Source organism: Drosophila hydei, unplaced genomic scaffold (assembly GCF_003285905.1).
Source record: "Drosophila hydei strain 15085-1641.00,03,60 unplaced genomic scaffold, DhydRS2 tig00000125-arrow-arrow-pilon, whole genome shotgun sequence".
NCBI classification, from domain to species: Eukaryota; Metazoa; Arthropoda; class Insecta; order Diptera; family Drosophilidae; genus Drosophila; species Drosophila hydei.
In genome coordinates, this window is record NW_022045669.1 from 32735 (window position 1) to 46935 (window position 14201).

Sequence of the window (14201 nt, forward strand, 5' to 3'; positions counted from 1 at the left end):
AACCAACGGAATGAAACAGAGAGATTGGGGCAGTTTGCTTCTGCTGCCGCAGGTAAACAAAATCTTCCGCGTTGCTCTTATGGCGCCAAATATATCTGAGCGAGAGAGATAAACAGACAGTGCGTGTGTGGGTCCAGAGAAGATGTTCGCAATGTCATTGTCAACTGTTGTTGGCTTTGCACTGATTGGAAGCCCTATACTGAACAAATACCCTCTATATGAACACTGGGGTATACTCGCTGATGGTCACATTTTTGGAGCTCATGGCGTATACTTTATTTATAAATATTATATATTTTTGTTGTTATCATTCGGAAGATTAGAATATTTTTAATTTTAGCATCATACATGTTATCAATATTAAGTGAAGTCATGTGTTATTATTTATTTTTATTCTTAAAAAACCCAATTGACTTCATTTATAAATTTGCTGATAAAAATAAATACAAATACAAGCACTTAGTCATACAATTTTTAAATACAAAAGGTGAAGTAAGAAAATATACTACTATTTATAGATACTATTTAATATTTATTTTATTTAATATTAGGTTTTATTTAATATTAAATGTATATTTTGTTTATAATTTTTATTAAAAACCTTTAATTGCAAAACAAGGTTTTTTGAAAGCCGTTATTGACCATATTTAATACGATATTTTTTCTGCTCATTGCTGTCATCGAAATATCGATATATTGATAAGTGACATACATTTGCAACACTGATAATTTGTAGCAGTGCGAAAAATACTGCGCGAATATTTGTTTACAACTTGAATCATGGATGTGCCTTTAAGTGAGTTCAGTTCACAGGATTTGGAACGTGAATTGTACGCGCGAGCACAAAATACGGATGGCTCAAAGCAGGAGCGCTTTGGGCGCCTGATGGCTGCCCGGCAGCAGGAGCCCCAGGTGCCAAATCGGCCAAGAAGAGGCTCCATTGCAAAATTTGGAGCTCGTGTGCAAATGGAGGACTTTGCCGAAGTAAAAATGTTCAGTCAGACAGAGTTTGGGCTGTTGTCCAATAAAGTTCGATGGCGACTCGAGCGTGTTAGAAGAACAGAAGATGGCGAAGGATTGGAATACTTTCATCCAGATGTACTCAGTCGCATCGATCGGAGCAAGACGTACATGCTCAATATGGATGAATTCTTGGTGCGACAAGAGCCATACATTCATAAGGTCAGCTCACAGAGATTATGTTGCTACAACACACATAAAAGAGTCTTTTTTTTTGCAGATTTTTGTAATTTTCGTATCTCGGACTTGTGGCCAAGAGCATAAGCTATGCTATGCAAGAAGCTTGGCCAAATTGCGCAGCTGGGATGAACAGATAGAGGAGTTTGAGTGGCCCGTGAGTAGCTTAAGATATATTTATTCACTCAAACAGTACTTAAAAATACAGTAATATTTAGCTCATCACGACAGAGAATATAACCAGCTTGAATGTGGATAATGCTGAGCTGCAGACCACAGTAAGTTAGTTGTTGCATAGCAACTTTGCTTAACATCAGCATATTCGTCTCTAGCTCATTACACCGGAGAACATTGCGAAGGCGCTGAGTTACGTATTGGGAACTATTAAGGATAATAAGCTTGAAAACATTGTGGCCATTGCTTGCGACACGAATCGGCTCGGTCTGCCAGCTGTAGCATTGCTAGTGGATGCTAGTGGCCTTGCGATGCCACCTACGCTCTATGACATTTATGATTTGCGGAGCACCTTGCAGAATATGTTCTGCTCAGCCTGTGTGCGGATCTTGATGCGTGTGGAACACGAGATATATACGAAGAGCACGTACGGGGATCAGCTGTGCAGTCTATGCTCTGGTAATAGAACAAAGAATATGAATGCCGTTTTGCTGCTGATGGAGTATGTAAATAAATTGCCTCAGATCTTGAATACAATGTGGAACTTCGAGGAGCATCTGGACAAACCAATTTCCTTGGTTGGCCTCAACAACAAATTGCTAAAGATATACGGCGCGCACATCAAAAGGGAGCTACCACCCATAACATTCGAGGACTGTGCCGCGGGCTCAGGGCTTTTGCAATTGATCGTCTTTGACGCCTTGTGGTGTATCTCAACGGAAAGTGAACCAGAAGAGTTAAATCTGCAAACCATTGCGTATCAAGCAGCCAGCGAAGCATGAGTTGCTTGATAAGAAGCCAATTTGCTGTATTTATTATTTATTTTATTGGAACATGGAATTCAGTACAATTATATTTGTATATACTTATGTTATGTATAGCGCATAGCAAGACAAATGTTTATAAATATCGTTAGATATGCCAGCTCGCTGTAGCCGCAACGTGTGGCAGCATTATGTATCATGCTGGCTGTGAAGACTTGTGATCTCTGCGTAATCTCGTTGTCAAAACTCTCCTCGGTTGCGTCATATTGCAGCTCAGATTCCGTCGAATAGTTGGGCAGCTCGACTTTAAATTAGAATAAGAAAATTGTTAAAAAATAAAAATAAATAAACACGATAAGAGTCTTACCTTCACCGCCAGTTGCAAATCGCACGGTCTTACTATTATCGCTCCAGCCGAAGCTGTTCCTCGCCAGAACTGAGACCTCAAATAGACTCGCTGGCTGCAGTCCGTGCAGTGTGTAAGACGTTATGTAAATAGGACCTATATTTTGATAATGCAAGTAAAATAAGATAACGTTACCAGAATCATGTCTCTGATAGAACCCAGTTCTTTGCTGTTAAGCCTTACCAATAGTCACTTGAGCAGGAATTGTCAGCTCGGTCCAGTTTGTTCGAATTGGCCTTGATATATTTGCTGCGGAAGAAGCGGAAGTTGTAAGTATACTGAAAAAAGTTAAGAGAAATAGGCTTACCTGATGGGATCTGTCGGAATTTGAGCTTGAATTCCATGATGGGCAGCATGCTCTCAGTCTGCCAGACCAGCACATGGGACGTGGAGCTTTGCGTGCCGGGATTGATCTTGAAGATGCAGGGCATGGGTCGTCCAGTCAGCTCAACGGTGGTGCTCTTGAAGCCAATCGAGTTGGTTGCTCGGCACTCGTACTGACCCATGTCGGCATCGCGCACCTTCTTAAGGATCAGCACGTGCTTGACCCGACTCACGTAGCTATCCAGGGAGTGACTGCTGGCACCCAGCTCCGTCTCATGGCTGCTGATGTGGGCGCCGTTTTGAATGGGCACACCGTAATGGAACCATTGCAACGTCGCCATTGGCGCTGCCTCCACAATACACTCCAGCTGTGCCCGATCTCCAACCTTGGTATAAACCACAGTCTGTGGCAGCGTCAACTCTGGAGCAACTAGAAGTGGATCGATGAGACTTACTAATCTCTGATTACGTTACTCTGCAAACCTACACAAAACACGCAGCTGTACGCCCGCCACCGCTGGCTGACCCACTCCGTTGGCGGCGAGGCACTCGATCAGACCCGACATAGTCCTCGACTTGATCTCAAAGATGTGACTCTGTCGATTGCCTGTACTGCTGTAATCGGGCAGGATGTTGCCATTCAGTCGCCAGTTAATCGCCGGCTGTGGAACACCATGGGCCAAGCACACGACCTCAAACGTGGAGCCAATAGACAGCTCCAGCACTCCGCTTGGCTCGATGGCGATGCTGGGCTCAGACTGCACCTCGATCGCATGCACCTGGACGGCATGATTGCTGTTCGACATGATCTCACAGTAGTAGTCGCCAGTGTCTTCCGACTTCAGATTTGACACCTGCAAGCTGCCATTGGACCAGAGCACGATGCGTTCCGGCGGCGGAATCTCCGGATGTCGCGAGTCTACCAACGGTACATCGTCCCTGTGCCAGCGCACATAGTGAAACGGAGCTGCAGATAGGCGAGTTGCTTCATGTTATTATATATATATATATATATATATTTTAGTTACAAATTGGATTCAACAAACCAATTAACGAATTCTTCTATTAAAAAAGGGAAAAGCTAAGCCCTTTTTTTACTTGATATAAAAATATATTTAATATTTTAAAATTTAATACAGTATATTATTATTAAAATAATTCATAAAATTTAAAAAATCTTATTTATATTTTTATTATATATATATATATTATATAGCTAAATAATATTAATTTAGTTTTTTAAAATTATATTAAAGATATATATATATATATTTATAAATACTTTCAGATAGTTTTCAATTGGATACAATTTGAAACATTATTATATATACAGTATTTACACATATATTTAAAAAATAATAATAAATGACATTTTCCTGTCTCCGATTTTATTTCTTTATATTTCATATAAATAAAATATTGAATTTTTTCAAGTCAGCAAAATGAACTCTAGACTAGATTCTGCAAACGAGCTAAAGCTGACTAGCTCCAGCAGACAATATCAATGTGGGAAATAAAATTTTTTAAGGCCTTTCGAAAGGCTTTGGCAGGGGCAATTATCAGTTGAAATTTACTTAATAAATACAAAATTCTGTTTGTTGTTAAAGAAACTCGTATATTTGTAACCTGACCTGGGCAATTCGAGCTTTGCGACTCGAACTCATTGCGTCAAAAACGCTTGAAAAACGAGTAAAGTATATAAAATTCTGTTGCTCTTAGTTATCTTCATAGACAACATATCTTAAAACTCATAGGCTGCATATTATAAAAATAAATGCATTTTTCTTCTACCACTGCGCCTTGGTTCCACTGAAAATATGGCTATTTCTGCCTGTTTTCATATGTCAAAGGAGCGCTAAATTTAATTTTAATCAAAAGTTGTAATTTACGAAATATAAATGAATATTAAATAATTTAAAGAAATGCTCTTAAGATGGTTCTACATATTCTGAAGGCAATTAGTCTTCATGAAAACCAATTTCACCAGGCTTCAGGCTGCTTAACTTGCCAAATATTTGAGTGCTGTAAATTTAAGGAATTTTTATATATTTTTAAAAATTGCTTTTAAATATATAAATAGCTATAATTTAGATTTTGTAGATGCAATTTACAGAAGAATCTGTAGCCTCTTCTGCTTTTACTTCAGAGACATATCTAGTAGAAATGAAATTAATCAAATCCAGTTTTATGTGTCTATTATAGATAAAGAGAAGCAGAAAATCCATTGTGATGAACGAACTTCCTTTGCTGTCTTTTGTGCATTCATTCGAAATGCTTAAGAAACTCAATTTAGATTGACAAATTAAATGTTATTGTTGCCTCCAATTGGCCATACAAAGGCGCACTTTCAAGGCCTATTATATTGGCTAACTAATACGGTCAGTTAATAATGTTTACGTAGAGCTATAAATATATGGATATATTTATAATTGATCTCGCTTACTGTCCAGATAGCAGGGCAATAGCACAGTTTCGTTCTCGTAGCTTTTGATGGTAGTGGGAACACTTTTAAATTTCTGATTATTCTCAAGATCATTGTTAAAGTTGAGCTCGCACTGGCTGAGGGGCAGCAGTAGAGCGAGTAGCGCTGCCAATAGAGCACACATGTTGCACACACTGAGATTTGTAATTGAATTAGAGGCACCGACTTCAAATGTTTCAACGGCTAATCGAAGCGAATTGCACTTGGGCGCGTGTCACTAACTGTTCAGTTGGGTCCACTGTTCCGGCGCGCTTGAAATCCCGAGCTCAACTGAACGCTTGAGCAGCCGATGGGAGTCTGACGAACACTTGCGCCTGGCTTTGGCAGACTGAGACGGCGACGGCGACGGCGACGGCGATGGCGACGGCGACAGTGGCAGCAACAGCGGCAGCGCAGCGGCAGTGACAGTGACAGGGGCGACGATGAAGACAGCTCAAAAAGTCACTTGCTCTTTCTTTTTGGGATGCCGGTTGATTAGATGTCTTCCGATGTTCAGCAAGGCGTTGTGTGCCAGTTTGGAACACATTTAACTGTACATACGTATATATATATAGAGTAGAGTACATAGCATATAGGCATCGTATCTATAGAATGCAACGGAGCGTTCTGCACGCCCTCGCCAAAGCATGTCCATTTGCATGTGCCATGCATCGCTAGTTCGTTCAGCATTCTGAATCGGATTTTGATTCAGTTTCAGATGCTGCTGCTGCCGCTGCTGCTGCTGATCTATTACGTTTGCCGCTTGAAAGAACGTGCTCCTGTTGCATATCATGAGATAAAATGTCATTGTGCCGCAATATACATATGTATGTATGCATGCTATATAGCCGCCGGCCACAGCATTGTCATCGGATCAGACACACATTCACACTCCCAGTCGTTCACTTAAGCCCCCTCTAGAGGCTCCCCTTGTGTATCATTAGAATTGTGAACCAAATGCAAAGATTTCAATTATAATAACAAACTTTTACCGGAAGTGCAGCCATGAAAATAAATTCATTTACGAACGTATCCATAGAACAGTTGCATAATAGTAAATAAATCTCTTATACATGTGCTCCCCTTGGGCTCTACGAAAGTGTGTCTTTAATTTAAGTTAGACTGCACTTTCATTATATATAGATCTTTAATTTAAGAATTTATCTGTGTTTATACATTTAAAAGAAAGTGAGACTATTAGCTATATCGTATTTAATTTCGATCCAGGCATCTGCTTTCCAGGAACTTCATTGTCCTGAAATAAAAATTAGATAATAATATTTTTAGCTATAGACATTATATATATTACATTAAAACTTATGAAATTATTTTATGAAATTATAAGCTTATGAAATTTACGATCAAGAAGAATCTAGTCTTCAAATTTGTAGACTAGCTAAGGCCATAAGTTCCCGAGTTCCATGAGCTTAAACTGAAGATGTCCAGCTATGCTCGTTAAATAATACCTATTCTATATATAATTCACAGAAGTTTTCCAAGTTGCCCAACCTAAGCAACATGCCTTGGGTATAACAAGATAAGACTTGGCCAAATTTCAATTATGGTTTATGTGTGTTGGCATAAATAAACAAATTTGTAAATTATTTTGGAGCTATTGCTGCTGATTGTTAAGTAAATATTTTTATAACGATTCCGCACTCTGTATCAGCCAAGAGTCCATTGAGGCCACATATATATACGTGATGATGATTCTCGACTTGAATCGAGCGTGACCTTTAACAACTTGATGTAGCTCATTCGAACTCCCGCAAAGATGTGAAATGCGATCGCGTTCAATTAAAAGACAATTTGATCGAATTAATTAAATTAGATGTGGACATGCTGGGGCTCCGACAGCTGCGCAAACAAACTGCAAACCAATTAAAAAGAGGCGTCCGCAAGACTTAACCCGCTTCGCAGTGATCCACTTACTGAGCAGTCCAGTCACAATGGTAGAGTTGGGCAGTTCCAGTTTTATTTTGGATACATCGATGATATGGATAGAGGCTTGTTGTTTGAGTATGGTAGGTATTTTATTCGTCAACTCGACTACAATAACTGATTTCAATTAAAATAAGTACAGTGCTAAGTGCTTACAACCGACGCATTAGCAGGGTGCGGAGTTTGGTCGAACTTTAATCGGAATCAGGCCAAAATAAAAATAGCTCTTAACGTACTAAAAGTATAGGATTTATGGGGCCATAAATACAATTTAGAACTTATAAAATACAAACGGGATACAAGACCCTATGACTAAATCGTAATCGTATAATAAATAGCTGTTAAATGAGTTTCGTTTACGTTTTACTTTAGCTAATTGTTGTTCACAAACTATATTTATTCACACAGACAAACAACCAGTGGCAACCGTACCGTTATCGTTAATAATAAATAAACAAATGTCGTTACACAGATCCGACACAGAACTCTCGCGATCTATCTATCGCTGGGGACGGGTAGCTTCACTTTGACTTTGGAATGCAAACGCATTTGAATTCTGTATGCTTCGTGTAATTTCGTCCTACATATACATAATACGTATTACTTAAACAGCCCTGAATGAAAAGTAATGAATGATGGATGGTCTCTATATATCAGTACATAGCGATATATATATATTCGTAAATATACAATACAATTTGTAAACTATGCCTATAGGTTATTCAGTTGCGCACTGTCAGGATAGAGCGTTAACAGAACGTTCCTTTCCTCTCCTCAATCAATCGTCACAATAATCGATTACGTTAATTAGTCGTAACAGCACTAACCTAAGTAAAGAACGTCATTAATTGAACGAACGGTGCAGCTAGATGAGGCCGCGCTTCTTTTTGTAATCTTCCAGGTTCAGTGAACGCTTGGACACCGTCTCGGTTGGCTTGTTCGCCGGTTTGGGCAGAGAATTCGTGCTGTTCACTGAAACGAAAGGCATATTAGTGAGGTGTATTTCGAGTGGATAAGTGTTGTCAGCTTACCTGGCAGCGGTACATCTAGGTCTATGTCGAAGTCGTGCAACGAATACAAGCTGTAGTCTTTGCCATCGCCTGTCTTGGAATTGGATGTGCATGTTTCATTGGGTTTCTTTTGCCTGGCGGCGGCGGAGGTAACGGAGCTGCCAGCACCTCGTCGTCGTCCTTTTTGGCACCCTTGAAGCCCATGCGCGGCTGAGTAATGCGCCGCGTAAATGGATCTGATATCTTCATGCCTTTGTTGGCACGCGCCTCCTCCATTATGGCCTTCTCTGCGTCCTGCACATTCCGCTTACGATTGCGATCGTTTATGTAGGAAATCAAATTAAGACTATGTGAGCGACGTTTGTCCAGCTCGGAGGCGCGACTCTCTAGCTGATCGATCTGCTGGCCCAGGTCGTTGGCAATGTCATAGTCACCGCGCAACATGGCCGCATCGCGCTCTTTCATGAGGCAGGTTTTCTTCATAGCATAGTTGGTGGGTCGATTCCGGAAGCGATTCTTCTCCTCAACGATCTTATCCACATCCTCGTCCTTGAACTCGTAGTTCAGCGCCTTTTTAATATCGTTTTGCTTGATCTCGATTAAATCAATTGTCGGCATGGGCACATGCTGCTGCTTGCAGACCTCATACCATTTGTTAAACTCGGTTTCAGTGAACTCCTGATTTGATATAAACTCTAAGCGGAAAACGCGCTCCTGAGTGCCGTGCTTGAGACGCAAGCCTCGATTGGTACGCGTCGTACCAAGTGTGTATATTTTTGCCAGTCTCCACGACGCCAACAATCTCAGCCACTCGATACACGGGCTTCTGGCCGTTGTTGCCTATGCTGATGCGCACAAAGCAGTTGACCACAGTGCCCTCGAATATGGGTAAATTGACGAAACGCTCCATTTTTAAAGCGAGACAATCGCAGTTTGTTTAAATCCTCTCGGGTGGTTATGAATACGGGACTCTTTGTGGTCTTTTCGTCGTCCTCAGAGTCGCTCGACGCTTTGCTGCTGTTTGAACGAGAACGCTTGCCCGCCGGCTTCTCTTCGTCGTCCCAGTCACTGCTGCCCGAATCATCAGAGTAGATCTCAGATGCTTTCAGTTTGACTGCCGACTTGCAGCCAGACACGCTTTCCAGTTCCTCCTTATCATCATCTCTGTCGCGTTCAGCTTGTCGCTTGGCTTCCTCCTCCTCTGCAATTTCAGACGAATTCGCTTTATTAGAATACCCATTTGTTATGTGATTTGGTACTTACCTCTCTTAGCTTTTCCTTCTCGCTTGGCTTTGAGCATGGCCATGGCGTTGCTTCGCTTGTCGTCAGTTTTGTTTGCCTCCACGTTCTTCTTGCGCTCCTTGGACCGCTCTTTGTGATCAAATAGTCAGCCACATTGTTGGCATTTTGCTCATCAGCGCTTTTCTCAGCGCTACTACTGGTTGCTCCCGACGTAGAGCCGGAAGTTGATGGACCCTCGCGAATCGATGGCATGGGTGAGGGACTTTTGGCCGAAGCACGCGCCTCTATCGCACTACTCTTGATGGCATCCAGGTCGGCTGTGGTTGATGCAGGCACGGGTGGTGCCAAGTCCTTTGCCTTTTTGTTGCGCTTGTCCTTCTTCGACTTCTTTTTTGGCACGGTCCCCTTTTGATTTTGATTTCTCATTCTTTTCGCCACGACGGGCGAGCTTCAGCTTCCTCTCGATCTCCCATCTGGTGCGCATAAGGTCACGCTGCTCGATGCGCTTGAAAATCTCTGTTTCGCGCTCCTTTTCGGATAGCCCATTGAGACGCTTGCGGTCCTCCTCATCGCCCATCAAGTCGTCATCGTAGCCATCATCAAACTCAGAATCGGAACTTGACGATGATGAGCTAGATGAATCGGAGCCACTGGCAGAGCCTGAGGATGACGTTGATTTGGACTTGGATTTGTCATTTTCCGAGTCACTGTCAGACACCTCCCCCTCTTCCTGCTCGCTGTGAACGTCTGTTTTTTTTGTTTCGGGCTCAGCACGTTTCTCTGCAGGTGCTGTTGCCTCATCCTGGCTGTCATCGTCCCAATTCTCCTCGGAAGAGCTCGAGTCTCTGCTAGTCTTCTTCGAGCGCTTCTTTTTCGAGGCTGGGGCGCTCGATTTATTGTTTGCCCAGTCCGAATCTGAATCAGATTTGGAGTTTGAGGTTTTTTGTGGCATTGCTTGGCTTCTTTCTCTTTCTAGCTAGTGACAACAAGTCCTACGCGTAAAATAAATATAGATTTTTACAATATGATCTGCGCATTGATTTGTTACATGGCGAACGTTTGGGCAAGGCGTCTTTTGCCATTTCATGCGCTTTACTTACCGATTCTAAGTTGGTATCCGCGTCGCTATCACTATCGCTCGAATTTGAGTCGATTAGAGACTGCGTACGACGTTTTCCCATTGTAATTAAGTAAAATTTGTGCCAAACAACAAGTTAACCTGCAAACAGTGTGAAAATAAATAACTAACATACATATATACAGCGACAAGGCCCTAACATTTCGTCAACTGTTATTAACAGCAAGCATTTATTTTTTCTCGCAAGAACTGCTGTCAATAAGGTAATAAATTACTTCATTATGCAACTTAGTGCCTTTTTGCTCAACACAGACCTACGGTACACAAATCATACGTATTGCCACTAATTTATAGAATCAATTTCAATTAAAAAAACACCTTAACTCTAAATTCAGCGTTTGCTAACTTACTCCGATTCCTAGTCCCTAAAATTAAATGCGTGCTTTTCAACACTGCATAACAAAGAGCGGGTACTTATCGATAACTTATTGAATAAATGCTTATACGTATAATAGGAAAATTCTGAGTGACTGTTTAACAAAACAAAAGCCAGTTAAATGACTGATTTTTAAATAAAACTAATGGGATCAGAATGTTTGGATACGTCATAAATTAGTTAACAGTCGATACCATTTTTCTTACAAACACTTGCACATTCAAGCATTGTACGATGTATTGCAGTAGCTTTAATCGATATAGTCGATATAATGTGACTGTGCAAAGCTAACTGCTATGAAATAGCGCGAAGTTTTGAATTTATTGTATCTATAATTTGTGTGTTTTAATGAGAATATCTTTAGATAGTTTCTTTGTCAATCAAAAGAAGATATCTGTCATAATGATAACACAAAATCATTTGTAAAATACGAATGTACTTAATGAATAGTCTCTAAGACCAAGCTAAATTGACATTTGATTAGGTCTGAATCTATACACTTAATGGTGTGTGCTTCCTGGTGCAGACATCTTAACAAGTTCACTTTTCTAATGGGATAAATGCAGGTAGTACAAATAATAGCATTGCTCACCTCTACGCAAAATTACTGTTAACATTATTGTTTATAAATTATACAACGGTAATTGAGTTACATTACTATGCACACACTAATACACACACATTGATCACGCATTGCCGTTGACTGTAAAGAGACACCTTAAAATATGTGTTAGTCCAGGAAGGTGGTGATATAATTACTGAAGACGTCGACTGAAGAGAAGAGAGAGCAGGAGAGTGAGAGAGAGTGAGGGAGTGAGAGGAGACAGCGAACATCAAACAGGTGTACATTCAACATCGTACATTGACCGCTTCCGAAAAGTCTCGCTCTCTCTTAAGCCCGCTGGCTGGTCAGGTAGAACCCAAACAAGTTTGAGTTGCATGGTGGAGAGTTCGAACCAGACGCGGGCTTGTTGGTAAACAATTTCTTCGACAATCAAGATCACACACTTTCTGCACCAAGAAGTGCTCTTAGTTGAGCTCTTCCACATTCTCTTATATTGCGTCGCTCTTCTATTGCAGATATTGCCATATGACTCTGCTCCCTCTGCTCTCTTGAGAGGCAGCAGCAGCATGGCTTAAGTTGCGTCTGCAGAACTTTTTATTTTTGTTTTATCTAACTTTTATAACAAGCAAGTCGAGTGTAGGAAAAACTTTAGTTCTGCGTTAGCCATCGAGTGGATAAGGTCGGCTTTCAACTGTGTTCAAGAAGTGTAGAAAATTATTTGTGATCTCGGTCTGGCTGTAAATGTTTGCCAAGTTCATCAAGTTGCAATAAGAAGATCATGCGATTTATGATATATAAAAATAGGAAAACCAGAAGCGAAAAGAAAGGAAACTGAAAGACAGAAAACAATTTCAATAAATAAGGTAAGTGATGCAACAGTTAATGAACTATAATAGCCATAGCATATGCTGTTTCCAAAGGAAACGATCATTAATATAGTTAACAATTAGCCTAATGACTTTTATTTCATATCAAAGTAAAATGATAAAAGCTCTTTTCGCTTCAATACACCTTTTGTCGGCCCATAAGACATGCGTGCATCATTCATATTTCTATGTAAATTAAGAGCTTCCACAAAACATAAAACATACAAAAAACCATTACCCTTACTGGCCCAGCTTAAGAATAAAAAGAAAAAAAAAACCATTACACTTACTGAGGAATGACTAAGAAAATCACAAAAACATGTTAACCGGTTTATTCGAACCGCCGCGACACACGGAGGAGGGCGTCGATCGTCGTACCTCATAGGAGGAGAGCAGTGCAAAGAAAGATTCTGGAAGACTGCAGTGGGAAAAAGCAGCGGCATTGGGAGCTGCGCGTCTCAGATCGCCAGCCCAAGCAGCTAAAAAGCACATAAAACACACTCTGCCTGAATGCGATCTCAAACAGCATTCACAACATCCGTCAAAACATAATGAACGGTAGCGCTATCCAGTTATGGACGATTCGATTTTGTAACAGTTGCTTTTAGCCCTTGCAGACGCCGATGAACAGCTAGTTAGATAACCAGCAATTAGCTCTGCGGCCAGAATATGTGAGGAAAAGAATCTATAATCTATAATTTTATTGCCCAATTACCGTTCTTAACACATTTGGGCGTAATAGAAGAAGTTGTTATGAAGCCAAATTCTGAGAGATTTCTCAAACTAAGAAATTCAAATAAAATTTTTTAGAAATTTTTAATTTACTCTTAAGCATTTTTGCTTTTATTTTCTCTCTTTTTTATAGAAAGTTTATAGCGGATAATATTTGAATTTTTAGTGTTAATTAAAGTTCATTAAATATTTAGATATTATTTGAACATGAAGATGAAGACATAAAAACGTTATATATTTTATTTTAAATGAAGCAGAAGCAAAATTGATATAGATATACAATATAGATATAGATGTAGATATAGCTATAGATATATATAGATATAAGATATAGATAAAGATATAGATATAGATATAGATATAGATATAGAAACAGTTACAGATATAGACCAAATATACATATATATAGAGTTATATAGTTACAATCATAAACACAAAATACACATTCTCTTTAGCTGATATCCATTTAATACCCATAATCTTTTTAGTAATCCCAATTCAACGTCAGCTAACAAATATTTATAAATTTTTGTCTTGAGTCATCTCCCGAAAATATAATTTCTTTCTATTGACATAATCATTCCATATGTTGAATTTGTTGGACACACAAGACAAAAGCCAATTGAAGTTTGTAGAAGATAAACAAATGTGGATAACCTTAACGGAGTCTTGGGCTAGCCAATTCGATCATAAATTAGCCATATAATTGACCGCTAACACCTAAAGAAACAGAACAGCTAATAAGTGTGTCAAATACAGCTATGACACTCACACACACACACGCACCACACACAGCGTCCAGTTGGGAGTTGTTAAGAGGCTTTAGATTATCGAATCGGTAGATGGAGGCAAATGCCTTGTATGTATTTCTATGCATAGTAGTATATGCACCGTTACGAATCCAAGATTTGCTGTGATAAACGCCTATTGAAAATTTCGACTACTGCATGACACAGATAATCGAGCCGGGCCGGGCCGCTTGTTGAATCAATGAAATTGGCCGAC

General features: G+C 40.1%; 2 protein-coding genes and 1 pseudogene across 2 annotated transcripts; 1 reads left to right on the forward strand and 2 right to left on the reverse strand.

The window, feature by feature from the left end:
- The first annotated feature begins 718 nt into the window (after window positions 1-718).
- On the forward strand, window positions 719-2215 carry LOC111595250. Its single transcript, XM_023308895.2, has 4 exons — window positions 719-1182; window positions 1241-1354; window positions 1416-1475; window positions 1530-2215. The coding sequence occupies exons 1-4, from the start codon at window positions 781-783 to the stop codon at window positions 2151-2153; spliced, it is 1200 nt and encodes a 399-aa protein (XP_023164663.2). The 5' UTR covers window positions 719-780; the 3' UTR covers window positions 2154-2215.
- LOC111595249 (neurotrimin) lies at window positions 2164-5629 on the reverse strand. Its single transcript, XM_023308894.2, has 6 exons — window positions 5309-5629; window positions 3353-3832; window positions 2849-3295; window positions 2725-2790; window positions 2503-2637; window positions 2164-2439 (listed from the first exon to the last, which is right to left on the reverse strand). The coding sequence occupies exons 1-6, from the start codon at window positions 5469-5471 to the stop codon at window positions 2243-2245; spliced, it is 1488 nt and encodes a 495-aa protein (XP_023164662.2). The 5' UTR covers window positions 5472-5629; the 3' UTR covers window positions 2164-2242.
- A 2281-nt stretch (window positions 5630-7910) lies between these two features.
- LOC115482848 lies at window positions 7911-10725 on the reverse strand (annotated as a pseudogene).
- Between the last annotated feature and the right edge of the window lie 3476 nt (window positions 10726-14201).

Bases quoted from the DNA above. Each gene is read 5' to 3' on its own strand.
- LOC111595250 (XM_023308895.2), top strand. From the start codon at position 781: ATGGATGTGCCTTTAAGTGAGTTCAGTTCACAGGATTTGGAACGTGAA. The intron at 1,355-1,415 runs GTGAGTAGCTTA...AGTAATATTTAG, and splicing joins TAGAGGAGTTTGAGTGGCCC to CTCATCACGACAGAGAATAT. The intron at 1,476-1,529 runs GTAAGTTAGTTG...ATTCGTCTCTAG, and splicing joins ATGCTGAGCTGCAGACCACA to CTCATTACACCGGAGAACAT.
- LOC111595249 (XM_023308894.2), bottom strand. From the start codon at position 5,471: ATGTGTGCTCTATTGGCAGCGCTACTCGCTCTACTGCTGCCCCTCAGC. The intron at 2,791-2,848 runs GTAAGCCTATTT...CTTCTTCCGCAG, and splicing joins ATTCCGACAGATCCCATCAG to CAAATATATCAAGGCCAATT. The intron at 2,440-2,502 runs GTAAGACTCTTA...TCTAATTTAAAG, and splicing joins ATTTGCAACTGGCGGTGAAG to TCGAGCTGCCCAACTATTCG.